The sequence below is a fragment of the Danio rerio genome, chromosome 25, assembly GCF_052040795.2.
Source record: "Danio rerio strain M-AB ecotype USA chromosome 25, GRCz13ab, whole genome shotgun sequence".
Classification (NCBI taxonomy): domain Eukaryota; kingdom Metazoa; phylum Chordata; class Actinopteri; order Cypriniformes; family Danionidae; genus Danio; species Danio rerio.
In genome coordinates, this window is record NC_141045.1 from 33,486,523 (window position 1) to 33,504,460 (window position 17,938).

Here is a 17,938-nt window from a genome sequence, read left to right on the forward strand (position 1 = left end):
GGAGGTGAAATATGAGGACATTGGTGACGTCCTCATTTCTCAAAATGTTTATAAATCCTACAGAATGAGTTTAATCAGAGATTAAAGCTGCACACAGTCTCCTGTGATGGTTGGGTTTAGGGGTGGGGTGGGGTGAGGGCAATATAATATACGGTTTGGACAGTATCAAATGAATGGAAACCTATGTAATGTCCCCACTTTTCACAAAAACAAACGTGTGTGTGTGTGTGTGCGTGCGTGCGTGCGTGCGTGCGTGCGTGCGTGCGTTTCCCAATACTGGGTTATGGTTGGAGGGCCGTCCACTGCATAAAACATATGCTGGAATTGTTGGTGGTTCCTTCTGCTGTGGTGACCCCTGATAAATAAGAGACTAAGCTGAAGAAAAAATGACTGAATGGGTTATGAACTGTGCATGAAGAGCACTATTCATATAACAAGGCACAGATCTGTAGCTGGGCAGCACACAATGTACACGGTCTTTGTGTGGAGGTGCTTATGAATGGAAATGAAGTTAGTTGTGTGTGACAGTATAAAAGATATGCATTGATACTGTAGGCTACTTTTTTTAACATACGTTTCATTCTCTTTTGTGATGAGGCATTTGCTAATGCTAGTATTTTCCCTCTCAGTGGAAGGGAAATGATAGTTTTGGCTTCCTGTAACATATTGTTTCAAAAGTGCTGGCTGGGAAGTCAGGGTGCACTGTATCAGGCGTGAATCATGCGTACATTCATCAGAATTTAGTCTGAGTTACACACACAGGAGTAAAATCAATACCATTAGTAGCAAACAAATCCTCCCCAGCCCCACGAGTTCACACCTCAAGGTTAAAAAGACAATTTATAATTCATTTACAGCCAAGTAATGGGCAGGTAATTGCTCAGGTGCTATATGAAGTAATAAATAGAACGATCACCAGGGGAGAAAGACGGAAGCGGACTAATGGAGGTTTAATTAGAGATGATATCTCTGAGGTGTAAATAGCGTCATTTCATTGTGGCTCATACAGCACATCATGTGCAGAGAAAAGACGTCTCAAAGTTTTTCTTTCCCTAAAAAAAATCAGGATAAAAGTCTGTGACACACCAAATCATTAACATTCAAGATTGTGGTGTGTGTGCCAAGAAATGTTTTTATGTACAGGATTTTACAGACAAACAAGCTGAACCTCCTCCTACCCTCAGCTCCGTGTGGATGCATGTGTGGTACAACCATATGGAGCTTATGGTAGCGTGTGGGCAGGCTGATTTGACACCCGGGCTGTGGAACACACAAGCTTGCCTTAATTGACTTATAAAACTGCCTAAAATGCTGTTTTATGGAGCCATTTTCAGACAGCTCTCACAGGATTTGATATCAAGTCATACTTTGTAATGAAGTGTGTGACAGGCGCTCTTTATTTCCAGGCCAAGTTCTACTAAACCAGACTTTTTTCACGAGTATAAATCTGGCTAACCAGAGAGCTCACTTAAAATAGGGTACGGATGATGGCATTAATTCATGGTCATGCGTGCGGTGTGCACTGGGAGAGTGGAGATAGGGGTGGGGAAGTCAAACTGACAGTCGCGAGGACATAAATGACCCTGGCTTCTTTGTACGCTGACAGCTCTGGCTTTGGTGATACTTCTAGTAGGCTCCTGCGATTCCTGCAACTGCGGTCTTTGTTGTCACAGTCAGCTTGTGTTCCCCTCTGCGGCCTTTCCAGGGGGCTGGCCGGCCTGGGCAAACACAGAAAGAGACGTGATGTATGGCTCCCGGCCAGATCAAGCTTTGCCACTGCAGGGTGCTCCCAGCAGTCGAGTGGAGTTGAGTCATCCTTCAGGCTGCAGGGAGACCAACAGACACACTCGCTTTGACTATGACAGGAGCTGGAGGGGGGATGTGACTTTTCACAGTTATATCCAAACCCAGGCAAAGCTTAGACTGCAGACCAACCTGTTAAATACCAGAGCCAGGTGGATTTCAGAATGGAAACTATAATGCCTTTAAGCATGGCAATAAAAAGAGATCTTGAAGAAAATGCACACGGTTCAGTTTAAGAATTAAAGTTGAGGCACAGAACTGAAATTTTCATTCTTATCGTTAAGACAAACATGTCTATCTTTTTTGTGTCAACGTGGGGAACGTTATGGTAATTCTGAGCTATTTAGACTGTCTGCTATAGCCGGAGGAAAAGACAGTTCTCAAGCAGCTAAAACTGCAGAACAGTCACAGTTGTTTAAAGGATTTGCAGCTGCGTCTAATTTGATCAGCTTCACATTTTTACCATCTTTAATATTCTTAAAAATACCTCTTACTTATAAAATAGCAGATACTGAAATGCTTGGGCAAGAGAAAGAAAACTGAAAAAGTGGAGATATTGAATTATGTGGTCTATCATTTCTTTCCAGTGTGTGTGTGTGTGTGTGTGTGTGTGTGTGTGTGTGTGTGTGTGTGTGTGTGTGTGTGCGTTTCTATAGGAAGTGTTAAAATATTCTAATTGTGCATATACATTAGATAACTTGCGATAACAGTCCAAAAATTAGTAGCCCAAGTTTATGTGTTAGGGAAAAATATTGTTATTTTTGGTAAAAAAAAAAAAAAGCAAAAATTAAAAGAAATCATTTTCTTACAAACTTACAAAATTTGCATGAACTCAATTGCATTATCTTTCTATTTCTAAAGATGTTTGATGACTAAAATATTATTTGAATAAATATATCTGTTTAATAAATCGGTTTTATTCATTCATTCATTCATTTTCTTGTCAGCTTAGTCCTTATTAATCTGGGGTCGCCACAGCGGAATGAACCTCCAACTTATCCAGCACATTTTTATGCAGCGGATGCCCTTCCAGCCACAACCCATCTCTGGGAAACATCCACACAAACACTCATACACTACGGACAATTTTGCCTACTAAAATTCACCTGTACCGCATGTCTTTGGACTGTGGGGGAAACCGGAGCACCCGGAGGAAACCCACGCAAACGCAGGGGGAACATGCAAACTCCAAACAGAAACGCCAACTGACCCAGCCGAGGTTCGAACCTGCGACTCAGTGACCTTCTTGCTGTGAGGCGACAGCACCACCTACTGTGCCACTGCGTCACCCGGTTTTATTCAAATGAACCAAAATATATGACCTATATTCACTGAAAAATGGATAAAATATTAACTTTCAAAATGGGGGGTACTCAGTTATGCCGAGCACTGTGTGTATATAATATTTTTTTTCGTCTGGAGCAAGTCTTGTTTGTTTTATTTCGGCTAGAATAAAAGCAGTTTTTAATTTTTGAAAAAACATTTTAACGTCAAAATTATTAGCTTCTTTAAGCTACTTTTTTTTTCGATAGTCTACAGAACAAACCATGGTTATACAATAATTTGCCTATTTACCCTAACTTGCCTAGTTACCCTAATTAACCTAGTTAAGCCTTTAAATTTCACTTTAAGCTGTATAGAAGTGTCTTGAAAAATATCTAGTAAAATGTTATTTTATGTCATCATGGCAAAGACAAAATAAATCAGGTATTAGAGATGAGTTATTAAAACTATTATGACATAGAAATGTGTTGGAAAAAACACTTCTCTACATTAAACTGATATTGGGGGGTAAAAAATAAACAGGCCGGCTAATAAATCAGGGGGTGGCTAATAATTCTAACTTCAACTGTGCGTGTGTGTGCGTGTGCGAGTGCGTGTGCGTATAAAAATAATTCAGGGAGCATATATAAATATATATAATACTCTATTTTTTTTTTTTCTGAATGCCTCAGGGCTCTGTTATTGGGCCAGGTATTTTGTGCCACACCCTTATCATTCATACTTTACCAGTGAGATATTCACTGTACACTCAACATTATGAATTGCCCATCTGTCAAAATGCCTCATTTGCTTTAAAGGAAACATAATGTGTAGTTCATATGCTTTAAAACAAGTCATAACAGAGTTCTCATACCTGGCCATTTTATCAAAAGATAAGCCCAGTTCTGTAGCCTGTGGCCATATCAAGGAAGCACAGGTTGATTGCAACGCATATACAGAGCCTATTCAATTTGACAGGATAAACAGTGATTGTGGAAGAACTCTGTCTTAGAGGCCAGAGGTAATGCACTCTCATTGAAGATGATAGGAGTAAATAGTTGTCAAGAAAGATTACACAATTCCCTTAAAGTTTTTTTTTTATCTTATCCTATTTACTCCTATCATCTTGAAGCCCCTATCTGAAAAATATATATACAAAATATATATTTTATACTTATATATACACACACAGAGAGACTTACTGTAGGCCATGCCACTATGGATGCTAGGTCATGTGCTTCACATGAAACTGTAAATCATGATTAGATTAAATGAGAAAAAAAGGGCCATGTTTTCATCCATGTTTATCTATCCATCCATTTATCAAAATGCTCTGGAGGCAGAAATCACTCCTAAAATCTCTCCATGTAACTTTTTCGATGGTCATCTGCTGAAAATACACAGTTGAAAACAAAATGCACACATTTTCCAAGCCAAGTAAAAACACACTGCTGTCAAACTTTCAGCTGCTTATAGTCTGGCCACAAGCAAAACATTAAGCCAAAGTTACCCTGAATATAAAGCACACAAAGGTTTTACACAATGAGTCTTTAAACTGAAGTCTTTGTGAATATTATCTAGTGTGGTGCATTGGGATTACAGTTCCATGAACTCTTTCTTTTTAATTTATGTGAGTGTTTGGGTTTTCATATTTACCAAAAACTAATGCAATTCTGCCCTCTTCAGGTGAAACGTGGAGTTGTGGGTCTGAAGTCTAGATCCCAGTGCTACACAATAAACATTAACCATCCCAGGTGAGCCTCTGCTTTAATATATTTATAACAACAGTTGCATGTTTTATTCATTGTGGTTAAATAATTAATCATTTCCAATATGTGACACCAAATTTCTGTAGCTTTATTTTTCAAATGGTTTTGAACAAATGCAACACTAAAGTGATAACTGAACTTTTTGTATCTTATTTCTATTTTCAGAACACAACAATGGCAGATGAACATTTCATCATCAAGGAAATGAACAGATGAGAGAGAGGGAATAATACTGTGCTTCAAGCTTCTGTTACTGCAGGCCTATTGATTTTGACTGGAACATAATGTGTCCATGTCACAGCCTGTACAGATAAGGACCAGTGTGCTGAACTCGCCTCACCAGCATCATGACTGAAGAGACTAAACAGTCCTTGGCTGCCAAAGACCTGGATAATGAATCTAAAAAAAAGGAGAAGGGGGCCGTGGAGCAAAAAAAGTCCCCTGAGCACTTTCAAAATGTGAGTCTGGCGCCACAGGCTGTGAACAATCTTGCTAAGTTTACTGAAAAAGAGAGGGACAACACGCAACAACGGGAGGCTGTGATTCGACCACAGCAGGCTGGAAAGATTGATTTTAAGTCACTGCAGAATCATTCGTTCAGTAGCAACAGAACGTGGCCCAGCAGCAAGGACAGCCCTCATTCTCCTAATGGGAAGAATCGCAATAGAGACAAGACTAGAAAGTCAGGGAAAGGAGAACGTGGCAGCCCGCAGCAGTTATACAGACTAAGTATTACAAACCAACGCTCAAATCCCACAATTGGGATAGCCTATCCCCAGCAAAAGGTCTCACCTCCAAAGAAGCTTGAGTCCAACAGGGGTCCAGTCTCAGGCAGCTACCGCTTCCATGTGCCAAGTATTCCAGAGCGAGAGGCTGAACTACAGCAGGAAGAACTACAGTTTAGATGTTTCCAGGAGGGCTCACCTAACCTTACTTCCCAAAGCTATACCTCACAGTCTGCAGGCACCACCTCTGTAGGACCAACTCACCAGAATCCACCATCTGCTTCACAACAACAGCAACAGAAGCCCAGCTCAACAGATAGCAACAACACACAACCTGTCATCAACGAAACTTTATTCCCCGACTTTCACCTGAATGAGACAGACACATGGCACTCTTCAGAGAGGACTTTCAGAAACACTAGTTTTGGCATTTCTTCACAAAAGTCAAACAACCTTGTGGACTTGAACAAAGCCAATAGTAGTTTTATCCCTATGCCATTTCAGTATGGATATCCATTGTTAGATGAATCCGCATCCGATTCTTTTCCCTGTGATAGGACTACACAGTCACAAGATTTCATAGACATTTCTCTTACTCCTAACCAAGTTTCTCAAAATTCATTTTCCTTCCCATCTTCTTCAGAGGGCCATGAAGCCATGCAAACAAATTCTCAGTTTGGCAATGATCAGGTAGAGGACAGACAATCATACCAAATGCACCCTAAACCACCCCAGTACATGCAGACACCGCTTGGTATGTCATCTTCTGTTGCCAGTAATGATGAAATCTCTGTATCAAGCACTCACCATTCAGAGCAAAGAAAGAATATTACAGATAAAGCTGATGCTTTTACTCCAGTAGAAAGCAGGGAAACAGGGTTTGCAGCAGCGGGGAAAAGAGGCTGCCATCTTAAAAACGGCACCACTAGCCAGAGGGTTCTTGTTCAAGGCAGTGTTCACCAAATTAGGAATGCTGCACAAGGTTCAAGTTCCCAACTACACGTAATTAGCCCTCCACATAATAGTATTCACATAAATCCAGGACCTCTAGATAAAAGCGGCAGTAAGCACCATGGTAGGGTATCACAGCTATGGGAAGGACCAAACAAAGTTTTTCCACCACCACTCACAGACCAGACATCTACACCTTACAATTTTCAGTATCAACCTGCACCGGAACAAAGGCAAAACACTGGTATTAATGGCCGTATACCTTGGCAACAGATCCGGTTCACAACTGCCTTGCCGAGCCAAAACAGGATTGATCTTTCCAGGCAATTGAGCAATCAACAGCTTACTTTTATGATAGGCCCATCAGACTGGCAAGAAGACAGTAAGGCACACAACCAAAAAGATTCTAACAGCTTTCTGAGCAAAAAGACAAATGAAGTCTTCTCAAACCAAAGGAAAGAAAGTGGGAAGCAAGGCTGCAACACCATTCCACCCTGCCCATTCACAAACAAGGTGGATATGAATCAAGGCCAGGTGGGTGATGGGAAGAATAAGTCGGTATATTTTGGGATTAACCACTCAGTGCCAGTGACACCATCAAGAAACTGTAGCTACCCTCCATTACAAGTAGGATCTTTAGGGCTGAAGATGGTGTCACCATACGACTCTCCTTCACATTCACCTTCTCAAAATCCAACATCTAGCAGTACATGTTCATCCCTCTCGCCAGCTTCCACAAACTCTGTCAACAGTAACGCTGATGACAGCCAGATGTCAAAGGGTCTTTCCCCCACATTTTATAAGCAGCAACAGGATAAAGCATTGATATCATCCAATAACATGAACACCCATCAGCATCACTTCCTTTCCGAAGGATCGAGAGGCTTGCACTTTAAACAAGAAAAAGCCAAAGAGAACACTGCAAGTTTCATGACACATAACAGGCTCTCAAAGCCCAACACAGACAATGGAAAAGGTTGTTTAGAGACCTACAGAACAGAAGCCCATCCCCCACCTTCATACTCTGCCCACCAACTCGCCACATCATTAGTCTCAGCAAACCTTGACCAACTTGATGTGCTTCTGACATGCAAGCAATGTGATCAGAATTTTAATAACCTTGTGTCTTTTCTTGATCATAAGCAATACTGTGGACAGCATGCATTTGCACACAATGAATTAAAAGATGCGCCAAAAGTGGAGGACACAAGGAAGTTTCAGACAGACCACACTAAAGCCATGTCATCTGGATCCAGTTACACAATTTTGCGGAGTTCTTCAGATTTGCATCTGTCTCTGCTTGGACTGAACAAGAATGGAGAAATTGTGTCAGATAACGAAACAAAAGGAGAGATAAAAGACGATCCGATGAAACTGCTGCTACCATCTGCACCTCTGCCGGATTTAGAAATGGAAGATCCCAAATTGGATAGTCTTATCACAGAGGCTTTGAATGGACTAGGCTATCAGTCAGACAACACAGAGATCGACAGCAGCTTTATTGATGCATTTGTCGATGATGACCTCACCACTACTAAATGCACATCCACAAGACCAGCTCTGACTACCAAAGACTCCACATTATTTGAAGGTAGAACTAACAATGAAACAACATGCAGTGAGAAACCTCAAGTTTGCTGCAAATATCCTTTCGACTCTGACTTAGACAGCCTTAGATCGGACAAACAAACGGACAGTCCTTTCAAGGAAAGTCAACATGAGCAAAAGCAAGGCCTCAAAACAGAAAGCTCTTCGTCAGAATCTAAGTTACAGGAGTCAAACTGCACACAAATTGAGTGGGAAGCAAGAAAGTCAGAACAAACAGGACAGGAAAATGATTACAGTTCTAAGTTCCTTTTATCAAGTAAGTTTTCTGCAAGATGCGGACTTAAAAGCTTGCAAAGCAGCACATCATTAGTTAAAGCAACATGTTCCAGATCAACCTGTGCCAACAACAGTCCTACATCTCAGAAACCAATTGCAACAGAAGGAAAAAGGAAAAGGACGGGTGGTGGAAGCTGGAGTAAAGAGCTTATTCATAAAATTGTTCAACAAAAGAACAAGCTGCATAAACTCCACGTAAAAGGTACCAAAAACATGCAGTTTTCACTTGTGATGGAGAGAGTCACTCCTGCAGTGCAGAACCCTACTTTCAGGGAATACGATTACGTATCTGACTCAGACGATGATTGTGAGCCTGTGAAGATAGCCAGTCAGGGACGCCTCAGCCAGAGTATTCGTTGCAAGTACACATACACTAAAGAATGCAAGGGGAGAATTCGTGCAGACAAGAGCCGGGAAAGTTCATGGAAACAAAACAAAAATGAGTGCTTTGATCCCAAGAAAGATTTAGATGTCTCTTCGTCCTTACTGAAAGACAACCCTCGACAAAGGCTGCGAAGACGGAGCAGTAGATCTTCTACAAGCAGTGAACTCAGCACATCAATAAGTATCTGTAGCGATAGCATTAGCAGCCCAAAAAGTACTGATCATACAGATTCAGACTCAGAGAAACAAATAGAAGTACAGAGGAAAGATCAAGACTCTCTTGAGCAGAATGCATATGAGGAATCCCCATCAAAGATACGAAAAGAGTCCAGCACGTCTCTTGCTTTGACCTTCACAAAAAATACGAAAAGGTACAGCACTGATAAGATACTACTCACTGAGCACAAGGATCGATTCACTACTTCAAAATGTTCAAGCATTATCTGCAAGACCGAAGAGACTGCATCTGAGCATACAATGACTAAAAGTACAGTGAGTCTTGCAAGATTCAAAACCACCAGGGTGGAAATAGAGGGAAAAGGGGACCACTATGGTTTTGAGGCAGGAATTCTTGCAACTAAGGAAGAGCCATTCAAAACAGATTGCCCAAATATTATCACATCACCAAGAAGGTCCAGCATAGCACTGAATCCAACAGAAACCACCAACAATAGAGATTCTTGCAATAGAGATGTTTTCCAACTCAAAAAAGATGCTGCTACTTCAAAGAGTAAATCCCACAAGAAAAGGACAAACAGTTCTGAATGTTCAACACCCATTTTTGAGAAAACCCACACCTCCACTGAAGAGGCCAGCCGAAGCTCAAACGAATTATTCCAACCTGAACCATCTCTTTGCAATTCACTCATGAACAAAGTCTGCTTATCACCTTCAAAAACCAATGAAGATCCAACAGAAAAGAATGGGCAATGTCTCATTCCCTATCCTTCAGAACATGACCAGAGTCTTTCCTTTGACACAATGTTTGGTGACATTTCTGTGGGAGGTTTTGAGAACAATCTTTACCCAGATATTCAACTTGCCAAAGTCAGCTTTAGTCCTCTGGAAAGCACACCAGATAAGAAGGAACTTTTTGAATCATCATTCTCACCATTCTTAGAGCAGAGAGACTGGAACCTGATGGATGTTAATCCTGTGCTACCAGATGAGATTTCCCAGTACAAAGAAGATTCAGACTCAACTGAGAATAATAACCATTTCAACCATGTGCCATTTGCTTTGCCAGAAAAATTAATGGACTACACTCAAAATCTCAACAGTAGTGTGTCAGTTGATGATCTGGAAATAAAAAGGATTGTTACAGAGCTGGAGAGTCAGCTACAAACAGCCAAACTCAGCAGCCCTCCACCATTAGACAATGAGCCACCAAAGCATCTCACAATGAGCAAATTCTCTCCACTGAGACTCGATCCTGAAAGTGAAGATGAGAACAGTAGCTTAGAAATTAACTGCTCTTCAGAGAACCTGGAAATTGCCAGACCAGTGGAGTCACATTTAGCAATGTTCTCAGAACCTGAATTACCATGGTCCAGTCCACTCCCATTTGGCCTGATGTGTGGACAGCAAGGTCTTCATACACCAACACATTCATCTACTATCAACACACCAAATGATTCAGGGCATGATCATTTGGATTTAAAAGATAGCATGAGGCTCACCGATTTGACTTCAGAAAACAGTTCGTCTCTTCACCTAGACAACAAAACAGAGAATGATGGCTTGGAGAAGTCAGAAGAGATGCTTGAGCATGAAATTTACACAGAAAATCTGATGAAGAGCTTGGAAGTAATCTCAGATTCATTGTCTTCAGGTTTTACATCACCTCAGTCATCTCCTAATCAAGAGTGTGTGGTTTCTGAGGAACATGAAAAGCAAGATAATGAACATCCAGAGTGCAAGGAGCCTGAACATATGGAATCTATAAACACAGAAGCAGAGCTCTCAAAGTTCTCAGTGGAAACTAACACATTTTCTGATAAACCAGATGAGACAACCAGTGAAATTTCAGGGTCACACAATGAAACAAAAGCCAGCCTAATTGAGACTATTAATGACAGTCTTCATAAAGAAGAATTAGTAGCTAATGAAAAACAGCTTGCTAGGACCTCCTTTGAGAGTCCAGAGACTACACACTGTGTGAATTCAAATGAATCTGACTCACAAGAGTCGTATGAACATAAGTGTGAATCGTCTGTCAACCAAAACAAAAATGCTGAGTTTGAAACACAGTTACACATAAAAGACTCTATGTATACTACACAAAATACAGATGTCTCTAAAACATCCAACTTTTCAGCATCCCCAGCAACACCGAAAGACACAAACACCCAGTGTGTGGACAAAATACAGAAATGTGATGAGGATTCAGCTCTGATTGCAAAGCCAGAACTCATATCTGAGGGCAATGGACACATATCTGACAAAACAGGTAGAACTACAGACTCTTTGTGTGATGCAGACATCCAGCCAACACTCTTAAACATCAAATCTCCTCTTTGTCAAGACCATTTGCCAATCTATTCACAGGTAATTAATACACAACAGGTAGTTTCTCCAAAACATCTTCCTGTTGTTCAAGATGAACATGGCTGTGTGGACATTGGGGCCATAACTGATATGACACTGTTTACGGGGCATTCAGAATGTGAAGATAATCATCAAAAGAATAAGGAGCATAGGACTCAGGCCCCACAGTTTTCTCACAACTCCATCCAAAGCCCTTGTGAACTGAGAGATGGTCAACTACCAGACACGGTTGCCCCTATAATAAGTGAATACATACCATCCCTGGAAGACGGAAACTCAGATCATATTAATATTGGCAGGTCTGTAGATACTTTACAATCAGCAACAACAGAGGAAGATGATTCATTTATTCCCCATCTGGATTTAGAAGAAATCACACCGAGTAAATTGTCTAGTCCTGGAACACTGTTGGCTGTGGACAGCATCTCAAAACAAACTTTTGGTGAGACTCCTGAGCAATCTGGGGCATTGGGTTGCTCTCAAGGTGCACCATATGATTTAAAACCTATTCCCATTAATTACAGTGACGCATGCTTTAATGACAACAGCTTCCCCTCTAAATGTTTAGATGAAGAAAATGGCCAGTCTGTGGTAAAATCCAACTCAACAGACAGTTACATTCTCAATGCCTGTGCTTTCTCTCTTGATAAACCACTCATGCCAAGCCTACCGCATAATTCAAATGAACAGACAAATATTCAGAATCACCTGACTGGACTTAATATACCTGAAAACTCTATAAATGGCAATCACCAAAATGAAAATGAATGTGTCTCAGCATCCTGCAGTAATTGTTGTGAAGTCAATACATCTGACCCTGAACAAACCTCCAAATTTAACCATAATGACATGAACAGAATTCATGTTCCAGCAGAAACTATTATTTACATGGATACGCACCATAAACCCTTGAAGAATTTAGATTCTGAGAAGATAGACAATCAGGTGATCACCAGTGAGCATGACGAAACACAGAGGTCCACCACATTAGATGTTAAGAAAACATCTACAACTCTGATTCCATGTGCAAACGCAGCATCCATGGCTCTTGCATTCGCATCTGTCCAAAATGATGTACAGAGTTCAAAGTCAAGTGAGACAAAAATGTCACCTAAAAAGGGTGGTGCACAGATTGAACTTCAAGGAAAGTTTCAGTGTGAAATATGTGCGATGTTTTTTCGTACACAACCTGGACTGAAAAGGCACAAGGCCATGAAGCATGTAGTAAAGTCTGAAGGGATTTTGCCCATTGAAAATGCAAATATGAGTAGCCAAATATACATACCAATTTATAATATGTCACACCCATCAGAAAAAACAATGAAAGACGACATGAATATCGAGAGCCCAGCAGTTCTTTCGCATCCAAACAGAATTGAAATTTCAGATGGACATGGACAGCAGATAAATACCCCTTGCATCTTGGAAAGGACTGCAAGCAAAGCTGATGTATCAACCATTCAAGGTAGTAGTGATGGTGATCAGGCATCTCCTGTAAATGAAATAACAAAACACTCTATCACCACCATGGACATCAGCAGTGAAATGTTTGCTCCAAACCTGGTAAAGCAAGACATCTTTTCAGACGAAATACTCAACAGACTTAAAACAAATATATTGCAAGCCGTCTCTCCAGATTTCCCCTCAGCGGTGCAACAAAACTGTCCTAAGTCACCTGAAAAGCAGGTCAACGGTAGCAATCAAAGCTATCATGAACTCAGTGTGATAAAGGAGCAGGGGAGCACTGAAGTGCAAAAGGAGGATACTACTTCAACAGAGCATTCAAAGGTGCATACTAAAGAAGATGCATCTGACATTGACAGTGTTGTGAAGTGTTGTGATATGAACCCAAATGGTGTAACAGAAGATATCCACTTTCCACACAGGAATTCTTTTGTGAACATAAAGTGTGAGAACACATGTTCTCCCACAGAAGAATGTGACACACTTAATGGAATAGGATCTGATCTCAAGGCTTTCTTTGATGACGAAAGCACATTTTCTCAGTTATTCCCAAGAAATGATGACCGGAAAAGAAAGAAATGTGCAAGGGTGTATGGTAAAAGCAACAAAAAGCAAAAACAATTGTCCTGTTTAGTTTTAGACTATCCTCCCACTGATGCTTTCATTGATACATATAAGGGGACTAAAGAAAATGAGATGGGACACGTGTTTACCAGTGACACTAATGACCCTTGTGATTATGAAACCATATCATATGACAACACAAAGATTCTGGAGATGACTCCTAGAAATTCGGCTGAGAACGCATGTCAAATAAATGATGGCCAACTGGATCAACAGACTGGTTATGAGGATAACCTAGAAACCAGAATGAAAGAATTTTCATGTGAGAGTCAAAGAACAGTTCAGCAACCCTTACAGCATCAAGGTGATTCTCATGATTGCTCTGTGTCAGAGAACACAGTGTCAACAGTTCCTCAGGAAGGCTGTAAACTAGAGGTTTCTGCTGCAGCTTGCCCTCTCCAAATGGTCTGTGTTCAAGAAAATACCTCTCATTTATCAAACAGTGAGATGTCAAAACTCGACTCTACAATTCATATTTCTACACCATATTTTGAGCCTGACAGAGATGCACCTTCGGTCACAACCATTTCAAGCACAGAAATTAAAGAACCTGAAAGACCTTGCAAAAAGCCAGTGCAGCGTAAATATAGGAAACGCACTGACCCTGCACTCAAACCTAAGGATAAGCAGTACAAATGTAAAGTGTGCTTCACGTGGTTTCTCACCTTAGGTGAGCTGGACTTCCACAAGCTCTCTCACAATCCGTCACCTCCCCCAACTTGCTACATGTGTGTGCAGCGCAAGTTTAGCTCTAGAGAGCAGCTTAGGGACCATCTCAGGGAAAAACACGGCAAAAACAAAGCAGGTGTTTGGACTTGTGGCATGTGCCTAAAAGAGATTTCAGATGTCTGGATGTATAATGAACACTTGCGAGAGCATGCCACACAGTTTGCACGAAGAGGACAGTCTCAGAGTTCCCTCTTGGGCATGCCTGGATGTTTCATGCAGGAAAATGCTGTGAAGAACTTCATATCTTCAATAATGCAGCATCGTCCAAGCAGACCTGCAAAGGAAGACATTGTTAAACCATCAAATAAGGAAGAGAGAAGGATGTCTTTAGATAGACAAGAGCCAAGCGGTATGAGGGAGCTTGATTCTACAAATCTGAAGACTATAAGCTTTGGGGGTGGAAGCAAACACTGTGCACTGACATCGCTTGAGGTTCTACCTCAAGCAGAGACTTCTGCCAAAAATGCTGACATGCATCCTAACTGCAAAGACCCTTCAAGGGACTGTCACCACTGTGGCAAGCAGTTTCCAAAGCCTTTCAAGCTCCAGCGTCATTTAGTGGTTCACAACATGCAAAAGATTTTTCTTTGTCACAAATGTCCAGTATCATACCAGGAGGCAAAGGAGCTGAAAAACCACCTACAAAATGAACATGAGGAGACAGATGAGCCACACTCGAAGCACACCACGCTGTATACTTGTGAACTCTGTGCCGATGTCATGCATGTAATCAAGAAGTCCTTCATCTGCAGTACCTGCAACTACACATTTTCCAAAAAGGAACAGTTTGATCGTCACATGGAGAAGCACCTTGCTGAAGGGAACAAGATCTTCAAATTCAGGGGTGTTGTGAGGCCTTGCAAGCCTTTTAATTCAAACTATGATACATCCGACATGCCTCCAAGCAAGAAAAGGAAGGGAACTGAGAGCAATGTAGACATTACAATGTCACACATGCAAGATGACAACTCAGCATTGCCTATCATAGATGACACTGCAGAGAACATCTCTGAGGAGCGTTCTACTGAAGCAAACAGTACCAGTGTGAAAATTGAAGACGTAGTCGAAGATTTCCCTGAAGCTGCCATGGAACTTAGAGAGTGTACAGTGCAAACAGATTCTGCAGAGCAGGCTCTTCCATCAACGGAGCTGAAGGAAGAGAATGAAAGCTCTTCTCTATCACATGAAATCCAAAAAGATGAGCCTAGGGAAGTCAGCGAAATTGACAAAGAAGCTCTGACGGAGATTTGTGATGTTAAAATAGAAGATGACTGTTGCACAAGTCCGACAAAATTGTTCATTTCAGAGACAAGCATTGCTAAACATATCCAGAACACGCTGGACACAAACTCTTCAGTGAACCTTGAAAATGGAAGTGAACAAGGAGAAATAAGTGACTCGACTCTCTGCACCCTTCAAGTGGGTGGTCAAAGCGAGATAAGTTTACAAAAAAAAGGGCTCTCATCTTCCGGTGACTTTGAACTACCATCTGTGAAACAGTCTTCAAACGAGGCGAGCTACTTGAAGCAGGATCAACAAACCGAAGCGTCATTCCCCATGAAGAAAAACGAGAGTAAAGAACAACTGCCTACTGCTCAGGCTAAGCACATAACTATGGTCAAAGCTGAGGAAACTTTGAAACAAACTCCTGACAATAGCCTAAGGTGCCTTAGTAGTGCTGACTCGACACATCACACCAACAGCTCTAATACATCAGAAGACAAGGACTTAAACAAGCAACAGAAGAAGAGGAAAGAACCTAAAACAGCTCACAGCTCTCAGAGAACACCGTCTCCGACTGCACGGGAAAATCTGAGCGTTAACCCGAGGGTCAGAAAGAAGTTCAGACCCAGCAGGTGTGAAAATATCGATGGACAGAGGAAAAACGATTTTCCCAATGACTATCCTGTGCTCACATCGGTAAAGGATGACACAGCCAGCAACAAAATAATCTCCAAGCATAAAATAGGCTCTTCCAATCTGGGCCTTCACTTAAAGAAAGTGTCTGTGGATAGTTTCCCGCCAAAAAAGGTCGAGATTGTACGTCACTTTAACGGAGATTGCAAAGGGAAAAAAAACATTCCCAAGAAAGCCATCCATTCCCCTACTCCGAGAATCTCCAACCTGAACAACTCTTTTAACCACAAATCACGCCCCAAGCCAGGGGTGAGATCCATCGAGACTCACACATATCGTACTGCCGAGTCGCAAAACAACCTCCTCAGCCAGCTGTTTGGCCAAAGACTAACTAGCTTTAAAATTCCTTTAAGGAAGGACACTTCTGAATCTATTAATTAAGGATTAAATGGATGCCATTAACAGGGAGGTAATTAAGTGATCCACTAGGCATGTGATTAAGGCAATTTATTCATGAGACTAGGATTGTACGGCCCTCCTCTGTGAACTCCTTTAACTCCTTGTTTAGTCACTTTATCCTCTTGTAAATGTGTATTAACATATATATATGTGAAGACCAACGACGAAATGTATGAATATAGGATAAATCCGTTGGTTACAAATGAGTTTATTTTTTCTCTCTCTCTATTTTATAGTGGAGCATTATCTCTGAGACTGACTGTTTTTAGTCCTCAGCAACAAAGAAAGGCTTTTAAAAAAAGAGTTTACTTGAAAATGAAATGAGAATATTTGTTTTCCAAGTAATGCATGACACTTTTTCATCACATGTTCTTAATGTTTTCCTAGCAACAGGACCAAAAGACATCCTAAGTCTGGATCACGTCAATGTGCTTTATTTTATATGCTTCAAAGAATTACTCCTTTATACTCTTTTCCTTTACTGTATTGCGGAGACACTCATTAGTATTAGCTTTTGTATCTTCACTAATTGGTGCTATGTTATTTTATTATTGTTATTATTATTAATAATATTATTATTATTTGTGTAATGTGAACACAATGTCTTGTAACTGAAGGGAACATGTAGCAATTACACTCCAAATCATTGCTGGTACTCAAGAGTCTTCGAGAAAATGACAGACGAATACTGCGTACGGTCAATCAAACAGAAAGGGTTCATTTGTGTCTTCATTTGATCTGTTCAGAGGAGGGCAAGGGAAAAGCCTTTTCCAAAACTGAATTTAGTTTGAATATGAACTCAGGTGCTATTATTGCGCATGAAACCCTTAGGAATTCTTCCCATGCACTGATGATACCATACCAAACCCCACGCGTTCACCTATATGTCCCTGGTTCTTTAATTCTTACTGTTTACTAGAACAAAAGGTGCTTCGTCATGTTTATATGTATCTTATATTGTATAATATTGTACGTTGATTTATTTTCCAGTGCAATGCATAATGTCAAAGTTCTATTTTAATAATGTGCAAAAGATGAAGAGAAAATGGATTACAAAGCCTGTGGAAGGCTTACGATTGGATCACAAAGTGCATCATATAAACTTGGTTATTAAATTGTTTTGCATCAAGCCTTTCGTTTCTTTGTCTTCTCTGATGGTTTCCTTTTGTCAGATCCACAGCATGAAATATGTTTATAATTGCTTGCAGTCCCAAGAGAAATTTCTCAAAACACAACGTGAAAGAATGAAACGTGTGCGATGTGTGATAAGCGATGGAGAGCACAGCTCGGCTTTAATCAGTCAAGAATTGCACTGCGTCCTTTTGAATTCACATTTAATGATCAGTTCATTTGACATCACAATGAAAAGGTGAAGATCATAGAGCAATCAAGGGTTGACATTTCGAAGTGAGAAAGGCAGCTTTGATCAGAGCGAGTCTTGTAGAGTAACAAATAAAAACGCACAATAGAGGCCAAAAT

At 40.8% G+C, this 17,938-nt stretch overlaps 1 protein-coding gene across 2 annotated transcripts in view; it reads left to right on the forward strand.

Moving 5' to 3' along the window:
• LOC147830932 (zinc finger protein 469) overlaps positions 1–17,588 on the forward strand; it is a 63,427-nt gene extending 45,839 nt beyond the window's left edge. For both annotated transcript variants that reach the window (XM_087312402.1, XM_087312403.1), the window contains exons 2-3: positions 4,753–4,820; positions 5,001–17,588. In XM_087312402.1, coding sequence (XP_087168528.1) covers positions 5,183–16,441 — 11,259 coding nt within the window. In that variant the 5' untranslated portion in view covers positions 4,753–4,820; positions 5,001–5,182 and the 3' untranslated portion in view covers positions 16,442–17,588. The remainder of the gene's footprint in view (positions 1–4,752; positions 4,821–5,000) is intronic.
• Positions 17,589–17,938: the final 350 nt, after the last annotated feature.